The sequence below is a fragment of the Sesamum indicum genome, linkage group LG10, assembly GCF_000512975.1.
Source record: "Sesamum indicum cultivar Zhongzhi No. 13 linkage group LG10, S_indicum_v1.0, whole genome shotgun sequence".
In the NCBI taxonomy this organism is placed as follows: domain Eukaryota; kingdom Viridiplantae; phylum Streptophyta; class Magnoliopsida; order Lamiales; family Pedaliaceae; genus Sesamum; species Sesamum indicum.
The window spans coordinates 13,225,816-13,244,435 of NC_026154.1; the positions used below are offsets into that span (position 1 = coordinate 13,225,816).

General features: G+C 36.4%; 1 protein-coding gene across 1 annotated transcript in view; it reads right to left on the minus strand.

Annotated features, from left to right (window-relative positions):
- Positions 1-18,082, minus strand: part of LOC105172437 (NHL repeat-containing protein 2) — a 36,412-nt gene extending 18,330 nt beyond the window's left edge. The window contains exons 1-13 of the mRNA XM_011093859.2: positions 17,556-18,082; positions 16,224-16,324; positions 16,076-16,132; positions 15,903-15,997; positions 9,633-9,732; positions 9,216-9,274; positions 8,444-8,568; positions 8,015-8,141; positions 5,856-5,943; positions 5,668-5,746; positions 5,424-5,484; positions 5,170-5,245; positions 4,509-4,619 (exon numbers count right to left, since the gene is read on the minus strand). Of these exons, the coding sequence (XP_011092161.1) occupies positions 4,509-4,619; positions 5,170-5,245; positions 5,424-5,484; positions 5,668-5,746; positions 5,856-5,943; positions 8,015-8,141; positions 8,444-8,568; positions 9,216-9,274; positions 9,633-9,732; positions 15,903-15,997; positions 16,076-16,132; positions 16,224-16,324; positions 17,556-17,913 (1,437 nt within the window). The 5' untranslated portion in view covers positions 17,914-18,082. The remainder of the gene's footprint in view (positions 1-4,508; positions 4,620-5,169; positions 5,246-5,423; positions 5,485-5,667; positions 5,747-5,855; positions 5,944-8,014; positions 8,142-8,443; positions 8,569-9,215; positions 9,275-9,632; positions 9,733-15,902; positions 15,998-16,075; positions 16,133-16,223; positions 16,325-17,555) is intronic.

Consider the following 18,620-nt stretch of genomic DNA (forward strand, 5'->3'; position numbering starts at 1 on the left):
TTTCCTATTAATCATTAAAGAATTTTTTTATTTTTTAATATTGATAAAGATATTATTTTTTATAATATTATGCAATTGAAGAAAGATACTACTATACTCATGATTATACAAGCATTTTCTTTAATTTTCTTTTAAAATATATAAATATAATATTTTCTAAATAAATATATTTTCATTTGGCTTTAAAAAAACCATGACATACCTCTAAATTCTGGTACCTAGTAAATTATTGCTTATTATGGCTGTTCATTCTGTAAAATCAATCACATGGAATCAAACCAACATTTCGAATAATGAAAAATCCAGTGCTATATTTTGATAAGAGTAATTAGTTAAGTCTAACAATTCATAATTACACACATAACTCGCTACAAACTACTAGATAAGATTTTATGGCAGTTCAAAATTTTATCGCAAAAAAGTATTTCTTATTGATTTGAACCACCCAACCCATCCATTTGCCATCTCCAAAGATAGCCAATTGGACAAACTAAGATAGTTGAATATGATCTAGCCGTATGCAACAAGTGTTTCCACTAAGTTTCTGAACTGTTCCTGTATATTTTTCCAGAGTTACCATAAAAGTTGCACCTCATGTAGGACTTTTGGGCATCTTCTTTCAAAAATAAAGTTTAAAAACTTAGATAGATTATGAATCGTTTGTTGTATTCACCTAGGTGTTAACTTAATCCATGTCGTGGACAAGGAAAAGTTAATGTTGCAGATGGCTCACTTGTGACTGTTACTGAACAAGGAACAATAAACTTAACTACTTCTCTTTCTTTAAAAAATGTATTGCGTGTTCCTAAATTGTCCACTAACCTAACCTTGTATCCATTCATGAAATAACCAAGGACTTAAACTGCAAAATAACCTTTTTTTCCTACTCATTGCGTCTTACAAGATCAGGTTACAGAGAAGACGATTGGATTTGCTAAGGAAAGAAACAGGCTCTATTATCTTAAGGAAGTGAGTTGAATAAAAGATCAACTATCTCTTTCATGCTCATCACAAGAAAAAAAATTCCTCCAGTACAAATGAAATTTGGCTTCATCACTTCCGCTTTGGACATCATCTTTTCATTTTACTTAAAACCATGTTTCCAACTCTTTTCAAAAATGTTAATGTTAACAACTCCCATTGCGATATTTGTAAAATTTCCAAACATCATTGCGTGTCATTTCCATTAAGCAATACAAGGTCTTGAAAAACTTTTCTCTTTGATACATACTAATATTTGGGGTCCATCTAGAATCCTAACATTTCAGGTGCTAGATGGTTTGTGTCTCTTATGATGATTGTAAGAACAACTTGGTTATATCTCATGAAAGAAAAGTCTGAAATAATTAGTATTTTTCCATGTTTTCACAAAATGATAAACACACAATTTGGAGTTTCTATTAAAAGAGTTAGATCCAATAATGCAAAAGAGTACTTTAACCAAAGTAAGAGGAAGAAATTATCCATGAGTTTTCATGTATTAATACACCCCAACAAAATGCGGTTGGTGAACGCAGAAATAGACATTTACTAAATGTTACACACTACTGTTTCATAACAATGTTCCAAAATGCTTTTGGGGAGACGTTTTAACAGCAACATACTTAATAAATAGAATGTTATCTAGGGTGTTAGGATATTAGAGTTCTATAACTGTGTTGTCTAGTTTTCACCCTGATTTTAATAGCTCTTGCATGTTACCAACTAAAGTGTTTGGTTGTGCCGCATTTGTTCATGTTCATTCTCGCAATAGGGGCAAACTTGATCCAAAAACTTTAAATGTGTGTTATCGGGATACTCAAACACCAAAAAAGGGTACAAGTTTTACCACCCTACTTCTCGAAAAATTTTCACTTCTATAGATGCAACTTTTTATGAAAATGAGTCATTTTTTCAGAGTCAGAATCCTTCCCCACAAGAGAAATGATGAAATAATGGAGTTTCTTGAATTTGACAGTCTCCCAAAAAGTGGTCCTTAACTTTGATAAAGAAATATGTTTCTCCAAACCCTCAAATTCCCCTGAAACTTGTAAAACGCTTCCTAAAATGGAACCTGAACCTATTTATGAAATTCAGTTGGAAAATCAAAAACCTGGTGTGAAATCTATTGCGCTGCTACAAGTCTACTCAAGAAAGAGAGTTCCCATTTCTGCACCTATGCAAATCCATAAATCCGAACAAGGTACTACATAGAAGACAGTGAGCATTCTTTCCATGAACCCATTGAATTAGATTTACCCATTGCACTTAGAAAAGGGACCCGAAAATGCACCCAACACCCAATTTCTAACTTTGTGTCATTTCACATATTATTTCCAAAACACAAGAGCTTCCTCACCACCCTAAATTCTATCAGCATTCCTCAAACACAGCACGAAGCCATGAGAGAGGAAATGCATGCATTAGAAAAAAGGTAAAACATGGGTAATTGTTAGTTTACCTCATAGAAAAAAAATCATTAGGGTGTAAGTCAATGTTTACCGTAAAATATAAAACTAATGGGTCATTGGAGAGATACAAAGCTAGGTTGGTGGCAAAAGGATATACTCAAACCTATGGAGTAAATTATAAAGAAACTTTTGCACCAATAGGCAAAATGAATACAGTGCGTGTATTATTGTCTTTAGCCGTTAATTTTGGTTGGTCTTTGCATGGGGACCTAGAGGAAAACAATATCCCAGAGCATGGTTTGGGAGATACACTCAAGCCATGCTAGCAATGGGATACACACAAAGTCAAGGAGACCATACTCGCTTTGTAAAGCATTCCGCCACAGGTGAAGTTACAATATTTCTTGTCTATGTGGATGACATCATTGTAACAGGAAATTATCTAACAGAAAGGGACTCCCTTCGGAAATGCTTAGCTAAAGATTTTGAGATTAAGAAACTTGAAAAGTTGAAATATTTTTGTGCATTGAAGTGGCATATTCTAAGCACGGCATCATTCTTTCTCAACGAAAGTATGTCTAGGATCTTCTCAAGGAAACTGGAACACTTGGTTGTAAGGCAGCTAGCACACTTATTGACCCTAACCATAAGATGGTTGGAGATAAAGATGATATTACGGTAGAAAAAAGGAAGATATCAGAGATTAGTTGGGAAATTGATGTACTTATCCCACACCATACCAGATATAGCTTATGCAGTAAGCATAGTAAGTCAATTCATGCATGATCCTAAAGAAAGACACTTGCAACCAGTCCACAAAATTCTACATTACCCAAAGGCCACACCAGGGAGAGGGATCTTATTCAAAGGGTAAAGAGCTTATTCTAGAAGCTTATACAGATGCAGAGTATGCAGGTTCTATGATAGAGAGGAGATCTACATCAAGCTACTGTACTTTTCTTGGAGGTAATCTCGTAACATGGAGGAGCAAAAAACTGCCAGTGGTTGCACAACCACGATCCAGTGCTGAGGCTGAGTTAAGAGCTATGGCAACAAGGAGTTTGTGAACTTCTTTGGCTGAAAATCATTCTTGATGATATTAGAGTCAAAAGGGAAGGAACAATGAAACTCTACTGCAATAACAAATCTTCCATCAACATTGCACATAATCCTGTGTAACATGATTGCACTAAACACATTGAAGTTGATAGGCACTTCATAAAGGAAAATTTTGGATAGTGGCTTAATTAGCACAACTTACATGCCATCAAGTGATCAGTTAGCAGATGTTCTAACAAAAGGGCTGCCTACTTTAAGATTTCAAGAACTTACAAACAAGCTGGGAAAGGAGAACATCTATTCACCAGCTTAAGGGGAGGTGTTGAAAATCTGTTGATTTATCTTGTGTATAGCAAGTATATAGTGTACATTTACCTTTTAGATTAGTTGATTCCTGATTTATAGGGATGTGATCCCAAATTTCTTGGGATTGATTTAGAGGTCAAACTTTCCTAATTAGGCACACACTTGTCTATAAATACTAGCATACTAGCATTGTACTGCTCATTAAGAAATATAGAAAAAGAATCCTTTTTCTCTCTACAATTTCGTATGGACGAGGTTGTTCGAGGGGTAACCTATGCATTTTAGCAGTTCAATAGTTAGTCACATCTATAAATCAGGGAACTTATGATGCATATTTTGGGTTTCTTTGGCAATATTGAACAGCATTATCTAAGTCAATGTAGGACTTCTGTAATAGAGAAACAAATTATTAATTACATTATTTGATGAAACACCCAATATCATACTTTATATTATCTCTAACTTAACAAGCATAACCTATGAAGCATCTTCATCATACCTCTGACACCTCCTAGAAACTATTACCGAGTTTATTGCAGAGTAACAAGTTTCTGCAAATATAAATTGTGCCCTATTTGCAGTAGAATTACTAAACCAAATGCATGAGATTAAAATAAATATTACAGATGGAAGGAAAACCTTCAACTGATAAGAACTTCTTCAAGCAAATAGAAAGAGAAGTATTTGAATGCAACGCCCAATTAAACACTTGTACAAATAATAACAAGAAGACCAAAGGATTATGGATCTTACAGGCTTATCTTTATACTTCTTCTCAAGAAACTCTAGGTCCGGCAGAACATGCATGCAGTTTATACAGCAGTAGGTCCAGAAATCGAGAAGAACCACTTTTCCTTTCAAGTCCTGTCCATTTAGAAGATTGCATCAGAAAAATTGATTAATCTCATCATGTTCTTATTGTTTCAGACTATGAATGCACACAATTAAAATGTAGATCTGGCAGAGTCTCTTTTGATGTGAAAAACTAGATGATCAACACACATAAGTGAGGCCAAAAGAAATTGGAACGCTTACTGCCGACAAACAATTGTCTTCCTCGATTAGTCCATATTATCATATGCTTAATGGAGGATCTATGTAAAATAACACAATACCACACCAGGAAATCAGTTTAGCATCATAACTGTTCCAAATTTATCGTCTGCACAAATTTAACATGTCACAAAAAATTAAGACATGAGATATCTTCTAGATTAAATAAGCTAAAGAAATTCAGTGAAAAAGTTGTATGATTAGAGCATTTAGTTGATAGCCAATCAGGATTCATTGTCACAATAAAACGAAACATAAATAGTATAGCATTTAGTGGATCTGATGACCAAGGAATCATAATAAAATGAGATGGAAGTAACACAGCAGATAACATAGCAGCAATATTACACTCAGGATTTACCCTCCGCAGCTGAAGAGGAGCTGTGTTTAGCCAGTCAAGTTTAGATGGAAACTCTGGCACAGTTGTTGCAGTTCCCCTTACAGACAAAGTAGCAGACATCATATAGATTATGAAGGTATCTTACGATATGATGATAGAAGTCAAATCATGGATGACATGCAAAGAAAATCAAGGAAGTTAATACAACATTGCAACTAATTAGAGGTTTACATCACTAACATGAAACAAATCAAAAAAGAAGAAATTTCTCATACCTTTTCTCCAAATCAGAGATGTAGTTCACAAACTGCTGGATTCTCTCATTACGTGATTCTTCTGCAACCACCAAAAGGTAAGAGAATCGTAATTTTCATTTATTCCTCTCCTAATCAGCAGAAAAATTCATTCCATTTCACATGTATTATTTTAAGATAGATTTTTTTTGCATCAGAATATTGAATAATGAGATAATAGAATACATAGAAGAAACAAAAAAAAAGAGAAATTGTAGATGATGACCTTCTTTCGGTCCAAAGGGAGGGCTGCTAGCCCCAAGAAGCAAATTCCAGATGGCTTTCGGAGATGCATATTGCATGGCCTGAAAAGACATGGAAGCTTCCGGAGATACATCCACAGTTAAACTAAAGAAAGCAAAGGTGGATTTGAATTTAGTCTCCAAGTTGCTTTTTCATAGAATAGCAATATACCTTCCAGTTTGTCACGGTGAAGAGAAGGCAAGAAACAGCAATTCCCAAACTTCCGTACCTCAAAATATCCCGCCGAGAACCCTGAAACCTGTCAGCAAATCATTTCTGCAATTCAAGGAGTATTGGACTGAATATCCTTATTACTTACTGCCAGCATTTAATCAATGATAAAGCCAAGCATGGATATGTAACATTTCATATGAAGAATTGATAGAACTCCAGAATAGGAACTAGAAGAAAGCAGAATTGTTTAAAAATACAAATTTCTATGATAATTTTAATTCTAGAAATTAGCTTAAGTGCTTCTCCATAAGGAAGCGGAAAAAAGGATCTCATCATCCAATGATCAAACAGTTATGTTGTTGCTACCACTCATGACCATTAATAAGGCAAAACAAGAGGGCACTGAAGGACTCAATACAAAGAAGTTGGACGATGCCACACCCCATGTCCAAGCAATAACCATACCCCAGTAAGTTCTATTCGAACGAAAACAAAGCCACCTCCCAGAATTGGCTTCTTTCTAGTTGATAACATCATTGTAATAGCTTTCTGCAGCACATGGAAACAAATAAGAATGGGAGAAATGGGAAGGAAAGAAATATTGCATCTTAAACAACCCACTGCACCTTCCAATGTTAAATCTTTCATGGTGATGACTGAAGATTTCAGTAGATCGATACTAATTACAGGATTATTTGCAGCTATTTTAGAAGGTCTGTCTCCAAATTTAGCATTTATAAATCATACAGAAAGGAAAACGGGATAGAAAATTGCATGTGTAAGTAGAGAGGAAAATGTAACAGGACGGCAGTGTATATTATGTCATATATACTATCTTAAACGTTGCCCGTGTCATCCCACATACTATTCTGATTCTTCTCTCTTTCTCTTTCATTACTTGTTGGTTTATCCCAGCCTCAGACTGAAAAAAATATGAGAAACTTTTGGGTCGAAATCCAAGTAGTATTGATATAGCAGCATCAAATGTCAGTACTAGAAGTCACAGTTTCTTTGAAGTAACAAATCCAGTCACTGAGCAAGGGCCTTATCCTGAAATTAACCATTATCCAAAGGGTGACAGAAGGTAAGAATCACGGATAGTTCTCTGAAAGTTATCGGTCAGACCCTAGTTGTTAGTCCTGTTTCAATCATTGGCTCCTCAAACGAGCCCAAAGTTGACAGAAACGTACGACATAGTATTGGAAATAACTAAAATCCGTAGACTTGGTCCCACCTACATAACGTTAATATCCCAAAGTATTAAACATGTCCAGATTTTCCTCTAATTGCTTTGCCTATTTCACTTCCTTCTGCTTGGATACTCTGTCGATGCACATAATTTACTTCTTGCGAACCTTGCCATCCTCATTATACCAACGTCCACAAAACATTTGCATAGGGGAACTAACATTTTCCCCTACATGTTATTTGCAGATGGTGTTTTACATAAAACTCTACTATCTCAAAAGAGCATGTTTAAACTAAACTTTATGCTGAAAGTCAGCCGTAATACTTATTATTCATGGGTATAACTCTGGTGTTAGGTGCTTTAAAGAGTCCATTCTCCTGTGGTTGGCCAAAGTCTCACTCCTACATTTATCAAACTAGATGCAACTCATAGTGATCTGCAGTAGAATACCTATTCTGTTTCTTGGGACTGACATTTCATGATTTAATGAATGTTTCATAAAGTATTTCTAAGTAAAATTGGATTTTGAAGTTGTAGTAGGGATAGATCTTTTAGAAAGCATCTTGACGAATTTTCACCACATGAAATTCTAATAGTAATAAATCTAAACTAATCAATCAGAAGGTATGTGACCTGGATTCTTCGCAAGAGTATCACTAAACAGATCATATATCACCAAATCTTATAGAAACTTAGAGTGGAGTTTCAAAAGTGACGAAGCGATTTAAGACAAAACATTGGATTATTCAAAATATTGTGTATATCACACACATGTATTGGACACAGTCAAACCAATCCGAATGAAAAGTCCATTAAGGAAAAGTTGGAGAAAATAAAGAACTTACATGTAAATAAACTAGGTTAACTGCTTTACATAATGATACCAAAATTTTGCAGTTGCTACACAGATCAACAATTATTAAACTAAATGATTCATCATGATTCATCACATGAGAGTCATCCTTACCCTTCCATTGAGAAGACTGCATCTCCCACAGAATCTTTATCCTGAAATGAACTAATTTCTTTACTGTATGAATTGGGCAGACTTTGTACAGAGGCACTAATAGATTGAGAAGGCTGCTTCTCTGGATCTGCAATAGTTTCTCATGATTAGACATTACTTTATATCAGACATATTTGGCATCAAGCACTTGCAAATACTCTTGCAGGTTAAACGAATATAGCTAAGTGCTTTACCCTTGTTTTCGGAATGAAAGCCCAAAGACTACAGCAAGAAAATAATTGTGGGAAACAAAGACTAAGATTCATCACAATAGAAATATTTTTTCAAGTACATAATAGTTTCTCTTTCAGACTTATACAAAAAGGGTCCGCACCTAATACATTATTAGTGGAAAAAAGCATTCATAAATTTACTTCCACAACTACATACTATGGTAACCAGAGCCACCATTGAGAATATCATCAAGGGAAATATCTCCTATCTCCTTTCTAATAAGTGATGGACCAGCTGCTTGTAGAGTATCTTCTGCTAATGTCGTTGTTACAGCAATGCATCTACCAAAAAAAAAAATGGGAAAAAACTTTAATCTTAGTAGAAAAATGCAGAGAGGAAGAGAGAAAATGATACATTCCGTGGTATTAGCAAAGACAGAACAGGTAAGGAGCAATACCCATAATTATTAAAGTGACTGAAAGTAATAACAGGAAATGCAATTCAAAGAATTAGCAAGAACAGGAACCAGGAAAAACTTGCAACTTTAAAATAAAGTCATCAATGGCAGACATTAACTGATTTCCATACTCAATTATCTGCAGGACATTAATTTAAGAAACATAAGATTAGATGAAATTCAAGCAATAATCAGAAGCAAAAACAAATCACAGATCCATAACACATCAACCAGGCATCAAATATTGGACAAAGATAATAGGAAAAGTAACTAACGGTGAGAAACAAAAAAGACAAAGAAACAAGAGAAACAGTAAGATGACTGAGAAAATTCTATGATGGAAATCAAGGGAAATCAATTGCGTAAAAAGAACAATTGAACAACAGTTTAACAGTTTAACATAGAATGAAGGATCGAGATCATAGAATAAAAGAAAGTAGTCAAAAGAGACAAAGAGAAACCAGGACTTAGATTTCTGCAAGAAGGAATTGGGTGAAGCTTATACAACGGTGACAAGAAACCAACATGTACCTCATGTTAGCTGATTTTGCAGCTTGCACTCCAGCTAATGCATCTTCAATCACAACACACTGCATGAAGATGGAAGCATCAGACTATGTTCCAGTACCCTTTTCATACCTAAATCCTTATTTTGTTAGAAACCTGAGCTTCCCACTGAATCCTCAAAATATCAATTTCTCAAAATCTTGAATAAAAGCTTTCAACAAATATATACGAGTACATTGGTAAAAGGATGAATACATATTGAAAGAAATGATACATCAAATACTCGGGTTCCTGGCAGCCAACATCTATTTAACTGGCATTACACTATCTCAGATCATCAAACCATGACTCAGCACTTATTCCTCAGTTGTCTGAGCTATAAGAATCATAGAACCATAACAAAAACAACGACCAAACATCACCACTTTTCTGAAAGCATACCTCACTTGTTGGCACATCCAAAATTCTTGATGCAGCTAAGAAAATGTCAGGAGCAGGTTTCAAGTTTTCAAATGCATCCGCAGACACAATGGCATCAAACCTGTTAACATAAACAGGAACAATACGAAAACAAAATCATGAGAATTGCAAAAGGTATAGGAAATGAAATCCATACATGGCCTCATGAACATGTCAAGTAGCTCCTATAAGCGAAACCTTTAGATATGGTTTGCTAATGGGATAAATATACTTCCACCCCTGAAGTACGCCAATATAAAAAGTAACAATAATCGTTAACCTTGTGGTAACGTTGACCATAACTTTTAGAACAAAATGCCCTTATCATTTTGCCCCCTCAATATATATTTATTACAATTATTTCCCTATAAAATAATTTGAATATAAATTTTCATTTAAAACAAGTCTTATTCAAAGTATATAATTTTTATAATTAGTAAAGAAACTTGTAAAGACTCTTTAAGCTTACGGTTCTTATTTTTTTAATAAGTATTTAAAATATTACACATTTTATGTTTTATGTCCAACGACTTATATGTGTATTACTTTTATAAAATATTACCTTGCCTCAGAGGAGCACAAGAGATTTCCTAAAGTCTTCTGCCTTCCAGGTCGCCGTAGAAATCAAATCGGCTGACTACCTTATGCAAGGTTTCGATCGTTGTACTTCTCAGATCAAAAAATTAAAGGGATTTGTAGAAGGTTTTGACACAAATTAGATCGATCCCACTCTGGATGGCAACCTGGCTGCATTCCCTGAAGAACCACCACTGAAACATGAAAATGAATTCGGGGTCTTAGTGGACGAGATCGAGAAGATGGACAAGGACAAGGCAGATGAATAGGCTTCAGGACCTTTTGTAATTTGTAATTTAACTTTCATGAATTTCATGTAGATCGCATTCAACATCTTCCCATTTTGTTTCTGTAATTTCGATGTCCTCTTCGTTTCCAGAACTTGTAAATCATTCCGTAGATGGGTTTCATGTAGATCGCATTCAACGCCCACAATCTTCACCTTTCAGGTTGCACGGTCTTTCTCAGACACACTCTACCTTTTTCAGGTCGCAGTCTTTTCAGACGTAAGGTCGCTCCTTTTTCAGGTTGCGTGGTCTTTCTCAGACGCCCACAATCTTCACCTTTCAAGTTGCGTGGTCTTTCTCAGACACACTCTACCTTTTTCAGGTCGCAGTCTTTTCAGACGTAAGGTCGCTCCTTTTTCAGGTCGCGTGGTCTTACTCAGACGCCCACAATCTTCACCTTTTTCAGGTCGCAGTCTTTTTCACACGTAAGGTCGCACCTTTTCCAGGTCTCGGTCTTTGTCATACGCCCAATCTTTACCTTTTTCAGGTCGCAGTCTTTTTCAGACATATAAAGTGGCACCTTTTCTAGGTCGCGTGGTCTTTCTCAGACGCCCAATCTTCACCTTTTTCAAGTTGCAGTCTTTTTCAAACGTAAGGTCGCACCTTTTCCAGGTCGCGTGGTCTTTCTCAAACGCCCAATCTTTCCTTTTTCAGGTTGGTCTTTTTCAAAGAATCTTAAAATAGCGACCTTTCCCAAATCGGTAATATTTTATTGTAATGCAAATTATCCCAAAAAGTGCCTTTTTATTTCACGCGAGCTTTCTTACACAGGATATCCTTTCTCAAAAGATTACAGAAGTGCACATATGATTCCTTGATTTTAATGCTAGCAAAAATATTGATTCCCGCAAAAGTTAATATTCTTGGTAAAAGTAATGGAAATACCAACAAACCTATATTCTCGAGCTACCATCTTCTTCACCAAATAACTCCTTTTACGTTCTTCCTTTATTCCTTATTGCTCGAGTTTTCCCCTGCTTGGCGACCTACAACGCGATATGCTTCTTGCTCTGCTAGGGGATTTTCGATCTCTATCTCCTGCTTTCAATATGATCTCCTTGAAGTATCCCTACCGGATAAATCTTTCGATCTCATCCTTCAACTGATAGCAGTCCTCTTTGTCATGCCCTTTATCCCTATGGAACTTGCAATACTTCTTGGAATCCCCTTCACAGACGTTCCTCTAGCTTTACTAGGCCATCGCAGCAGGTCGTCTCCTTCAACCATCATCATGGCTTCTTCTCTAGAAGTGACCAACGTTGTATACCTGCGGTATTTCAGCAGGCCATACCTCTCCTCATCAGATCGCTTTTGCCTATCTCGACCTTCATTCCATTCCTTATCCTTGATTGCGTTCATCTCTTCCTCGTCGATGTATTTTCGAGATAATTGCATTAATTGTTCTACATCTCTAGGAGGATCCTTTGCTAGTGCCGACACAACGATCTCTTCTTCAACCCATGTATCAATATGCTCGTTATCATATCGATCCTTAAATCATGTACCTCAAGGGTCTCATTATTAAACTTCCTTATGAAGCTTTTGAGGGATTCATTACTTCCCTGCCGGATCGTGAACAGGTAGGTCGCTCGCCTCTTCGATCTCCTTTTACTGGCAAAGTGGAAAGCGAACTTCTGAACCAGTTGTCCATATGATCCGATGGGTCCACTAGGCAAACTAGTAAACCATTCTTGTCTCTTTCCTGCTAAAATTGTTACAAACAATTTAGCGTTAATCGAATCAGTTTGTCCTTAGAATGTTTATTACCAATTCGAAGGTAGAAATGTGCTCGTGTGGATCCTTCGACCCATCGTATTTGGGTAGATTGGGTAGTAAAAAATTTGGACTCATGACTTCGATCATAATTTTGTTGGCAAAAGGTGAGTTCTTATTCCGCTTCACCAGCTCGCCTCGTTTTTTCAGGTCATCTATGTGCTGCTTCAATTTTTCTATCTGTTTTCCCACGTTTTCCACTTCTGCTCTCGATATCGCAGGTTCCCTCCTTGTCGTGTCTTGCTAGATGCTATGTCCGATGTCTCTCTCGCTTGGCTAGTTTCTAGTAATAGCACCACGTTCTGCTTCATGCAACTTATTCTTCCCCTGTGGTAGTCTGCTATCGTTCTTCCCCTGTGGTCGTCTGCTATCGTTCTTTCCTTCTCTTCGAGCAACCTTCTCCTCATTGACTCCCTAGCAGTAGGTGTAACCGTTCTCCTTTCATGCTCCACCATAACATTCTTGCTTGTTGTTTCGACCATGTGTTGCAATTCTTCATTCTTAGATGCAAGATTCTCCCCTCTCGTCGCAGTGGAACTCGTTCTTCGTGCTCATGCCTTGATGATTCTGATATGGCGAATTCTTCTTCTTGAAGATCTGAATCCTTCAACCACCTTAAGACCAAATCAAAGGTCCTCTTCTCAGGATTCGCACATACGGTACCAACTGATCCGGGTTAAACTCTGCACGACCTCCTTGGTCAGGTGAACTGGTCCTCCAAGGGGTTCGAGGTCGCTACCTCTTCCAAACTGATGTACGGGCCCTAAGAAAAGAGAAGCATATCGTTAAGCTTGCTGGGGTAGCCCCCAACTAAGACCCTTTGATGCTTAAGTCAGTGCTTGGTATCAAGGTCGTGTAAGCAGGTCGCTCACGAGCTAGCGAGCCTAAGTGATCTAAAGTAAAGAGTAGTAGAAAGGTCGTACCATAAATGCACTGAACATGGAGTATTTATAGCGTAAAACTAGGGGTTCTGTTGGTCGAATAGATGTCTTCCGAATGTCCCGGGTTGTCAGGGTCGGGTCGCGACCCGACCCGATTAGGCAGACCGCGGGTCTTCTAAGTAAAATTACAATTTTGAGGCGTTTTAGGGGCAAAATAGTCTTTTTCAAACAAAATTAGGGTTATACCCATCGCCCCTCTATTCCAGTGTGTCTTCCATGGTTTGCGTCTGCTTTGGTCCCTATCTCTAAACATTCCCCTATGTTAGATGGTGCCAAAGTATCGTCCACCACGCTTAATGAATCTGCTCATCCCCGCCTCTTGCTGCAGCTCCTATTTCATGTTTCATCTTTGAATAGTTAGGCACATATCACAAAGGTAAACGTTCCTGCACATCCACTAGCTAACTCCATTTCTTATGACCACCTGAGTCCCACTTTTCGTACTTTTGTTGTATCGCTCTCTAGTACTTTTATCTCCAAAACTTACCATGAAGCAGTATTACACCCCGAGTGAAAGTTGGTAATGGATGAGGAAATGTCTGATCTAATTTCTCGCGACACTTGGGAACTTGTGTTCCCACTGATGCCGATGTGGTTTCATGCAGTGGGTGTTCACTCTTATGGGATTATTGATCGATTTGAGGCCTATTTGGTTGCCAATGGTTTCACTTAGACTTACGGAGTTGACTATTTTGAAACATTCTCTCATGTTACTCGTCTCAATTCCATTCGAGTCCTATTTATCCTTGGCAGAATCAAGACTGGCCTATGTATCAAATGGACGTGAAGAACACTTTTTTCCTATGGTGATTTAAGTGAGACTATCTTTATGGTGCGACCTCCACGGTATATTACTCAGGGGAAAGAATCAACACATGATGCACAAACCAAAAAAAGCGATTTATGGCCTCAAACAAAGTACTTGAGCTTGGTTTGATTTCTAGAAGTGACATTAAGGGAGTAGAGAACACGAAGGCGTATATGCAACAAAAATTTGTTACAGAAGACATGGGACATCCTAAATATTTATTGGCATTGAGATTACTCATAGCAAAAATGGTATCACTATATCTCAAAGAAAGTATACCCTTGACTTACTCCAAGAAAGTGGCTTATTTGGCACCAAACGTGTTGACACTCCTACAGAGTTCAACTCTGTACTTTGGGATGACAATGGCATGTATTCCAAAGACAAGGCAAAATACACAAGACTAGTTGGGAAGCTAATATATTTAAGTGTAACGAAACCAAGCATCTCCTTTGTTGTGGGCATAGTAAGTCAATTTATGGATAGGCCCCAAACTATCCACTAGGAAGGTGCACTCAGTACACTCAAATATGTTAAAAAGGTTTGTTGTTCAAGAAACATGGTCATCTAAAGATAAAAGCTTATTCACATGCTGATTATGCTGGCTCTAGAAACGATAGAAGATCTACATCTGGATACTGCACCTATCTTGAGGGAAATTTAGTTACTTGGCGAAGTAAAAAGCAAACGACTGTTGTTGTATCTAGTGAAGAAGTTGAATACGGGGCTATGGCACATGCTCCTAGTGAGATGATAGTGGCTAAAAAATTTTTGGGAGAATTGGGATTCTTGTACGATGAGCCACTACCTATGTGCAGTCATTCATATTGCAAGCAATCCAATTTTTCATGGAAGGACAAAACAAACTGAAGTTGATTGCGATTTCATTCGTCAACTAGTGATGAGTGGAAGAATTTGTACTCCATTTACTAGATGCGTTGACCAAAGCTTTAGGGGCAAGCAGTTTCAGTTCCTACGTTGCAAGCTGAGCATGATTGATAATGCTCCAGCTTGAGGGGGAGGGTTAAGAGATTGATTAGGATATTGTGTATATTTGCCTTATTTATAGTTGCAATTCTTGGTAGATAGATCAACCATATCTTTACCTTATTTGTAATTCTCTCTAATCCTAACACTATATATTTGGGACTAGTTCTTCAATAAAATTTAATCATTTTTGTTCTTCCTACGGAACAATACTCATTAATAAAACTACATGTTTTCAATGATTTTGCATGTAGAGAGAAGATCAACTTGTTCTCTTAGCTTCGTTCTCAGGCTTATCAAGTGAAGTCAATATGCCAAATTTGACTCATCAATATCCACAAAATAATTGTGAAGGATCCTACTACTCAAAATCACATAGATAATGGGGAACATTGATGTTCACTCTTTGTTTGTGAAATTTGAGAACCCATTTTCAAGTTGGCCACTCCCATTAACTTTTGAGTCCCTTCAATTATCTGTTGCAATTGGAGATAAGAAAAAACATCATCATTTCAAAAGGTGAGTGCCTCGTTAAGAATGTTCACCCTCATAATCAAGATTTTCATTGACCTCACAGATTTAAAAAAAAAAAAAAAATCCTCTTAAAGAACCTATGTTACGCGACATAATTTCTCCATTAACTATTCATATGTTTTCAATTCACTAGGTACATGCTTTATGCTTGCTACCATATCAAATAAGAGTTGGACAATTTACGTAGAAGCACATTTTTCGCAACACTCCACATAAGCAAAAGTTACAGATACTTAGGCAAGTCAAATGCATAATATACATCATAAATCTCAAAAGGATACATAACATAGTAAAAATTGCAATATTAGTCTACAAATGATACCAAATCAAGTCTAAAGAAACTTACATAGAGAGCTGCAAACCAGCAGCTCCTAAATTGGCATCAACCTTGATACGATCAGCACTAGATGCAACAGCAACCTTGAGGCCTTTGTTTTTACACTGTTGTTCATTAGACAGTAAATTCAACATCACATAATATTCTGAAAAGTGGACAACCAAGTATTCTTGCCAGTATACCTGTACTATAAGTTCATAGGCACCAGGGAAACCTATCCCAGAATCTGGTTTCGCATACTACAAGAAGCACACGCCATAGTAGAGTCAGGTAGATTGCTGAGCATCATTAGATTGATAAACAAAAATATCATGCAAAATTGTTCACCACCTTATCCAGGTATATTTCAAAAAATCTCTTCTTTGCTGTCTCAGGATTAAATCCTTTCACACCCTTTACTGAAGCAACACCTCCTAAAAAGTTGGCTTCACCTGATTCATATTTATGGAGAATATGCATTCAGTCCCACACAGAGAGACATTAAGGAAGGTGGGAAGGAGGGAGGGAGAAAAATAATGTTGAGAAAATGGCCGAATGATGAGAAAAAGATAAACTTATTGATTTTCAAGTAGTTCCATAAATAATCCATATCAAAGAACTTAACATGTAGTACAATGAAGCATTTGAGAGCAAAAGCAATTAAGGATTATAAACCTTTGAGCTTTAGTGGGAGGAGTTTAAGACCATTCACGCTACTGAGTTAATTTAACTTGCTTATAGATTAAATACATCTTGGTAAGTGGAAGACTCTTGAGAGATATTCTCCAGGATACTCGCAATTCTGTAAAACATCCAGATGCATTGATGACAACTGATGCACTGATGACAAGTGACTGAGCAGACAGCATTAAGGGAAGCGAACACATTGCCTCCGTTAGAATGTGTGCTTGTATTATTATATCTGATGGAATGTCAGAAAATAGTATAGACGAAGAATAGAAGATTTCATGGAAGAATCATAAAACAAAGTAATGAATAGGGATATTGGCTTTTGATGTGTGACAATTGAGATAAAGACCAAACCGTGAAACATAGCTATGCAATTGAAACAAGAAAACAACTAGCGTCCTTAAAGAAAGAGGTAAGACGATTGAGGAGGTACTTGTCACCAGTGACAATGAAAACCACTAAAGCACTGCATGTCTGAGAAAAAAGTAATGCTTCTTATCACAAATCAATGTCAATGTAACGAAAATGAAAATTGTAGCCACTAAAAGCCTCTCAGACATGGCTGACGGCAGGAGATTTTAATGGGCTTGCTAGTCACTTTTGACAAAGGTAAAAGGGTGTCACCGAACTGTTCTTGGTAAAATAATTACCATGCAAATATAGAAGGCAACAATGAAAAGAATGCTTACGTGCAAGTCCTGTAAAATCAAAATATAGTGTGAACTTTTCCTTTTGCAACTCAAACTGTCTAGAAAACTAGTCTGGCTTACAGAAATTTAGCATGGCTCTAGAAAGAGGAATATGGACATTTCACCAAACCGGCTTCCTACAGATTCCGAATAATCAGACTCGCTAAAGGGCTCAATATTAGAATCAAGAAATTGCAACACCCCAGCCGAGGGATTTGGTTTCTTGACAAATTAAATGCAGAGCAATAATGCACACTGAAACATGATAAAAAGAAATCGCCAATACAAAGGGAAGATCGCGCACCTGTGCCCATGAAAGGCACAAAATCTTGAACTGTGACTTCAACTCCCATTTCCTTAAAAACATCTACACCTGCCAATCTCGATAGCTCTTCGCTGTTACACAGCACTCCATCCATATCAAACAACACCGCCGAAACCTTCCCCCATTCGTTGCCAGTTTCTGGTGCATTTTTCTCTTCCAACTTCACACACGCCTTCACCATTCTTCCTCCTACTCTCCTCCTCCCAGAAAACAACATATCTCTTGACTGCCATTGATTCTCGAGAAATCTTGATTTTGAGTTCAAGAAAAACAGGTTTCTGAAGTGGGTTCTTGAACAACCAGTCGCAAAAGGCGATGGTACTGACCTCAACGCCATATTTTTTGTGTGTGTATTCGTGTTCGAGTGAGAGAGAGAGAGAGAGGGCTTTGGTTAAGCAGTCAGTTCTTGGTTTCTTGGTGAGTGGCGGGGAAAGGACCTTATCGTACCTCGATACTGTTCGTAATTCTTGAATATGACCGTTGGGGGGCCAACTGTTTGAAGAAAAGATTGTGTGGAAGAATTTCATTTTATTTTTTCTTTTGTTTTTATTTATTTTTCCCTTTTTTCTAGTGGATTATATTTTGCCACATAAACAATATTTTACCAGTTACTTATATGTGATAATTCATTCTACTCAATTTAGTAATAAATCAAAATTTTGTAATTATTAACCATAAATATTAATTTATATATTTATATTATTTAATTAATGAATTTATTAAATGTATAGTTTCTACAATCGAATTAAATTATTTATAAATTAATGACTAATTAATCATTTTATTTGAATTAAGAGTGTCATAGCCAATTAATTAAATTACCTCATTTATTATATTTTAATCGTTATAATTGATTTGTTCAATTTAATCAATTTTTTTAACTAAATATTTAATTATATGTATTTATATTTAATTAATTACTGTAATAGTGAGGAATTAATGAAAATTAATAAAAATATTATAAAATTATATTTGAGGAATATTAAAAAATTATATTTAAAAAATACTATATTTATTAAAAAAGAATATGATTTTTGAGATAAT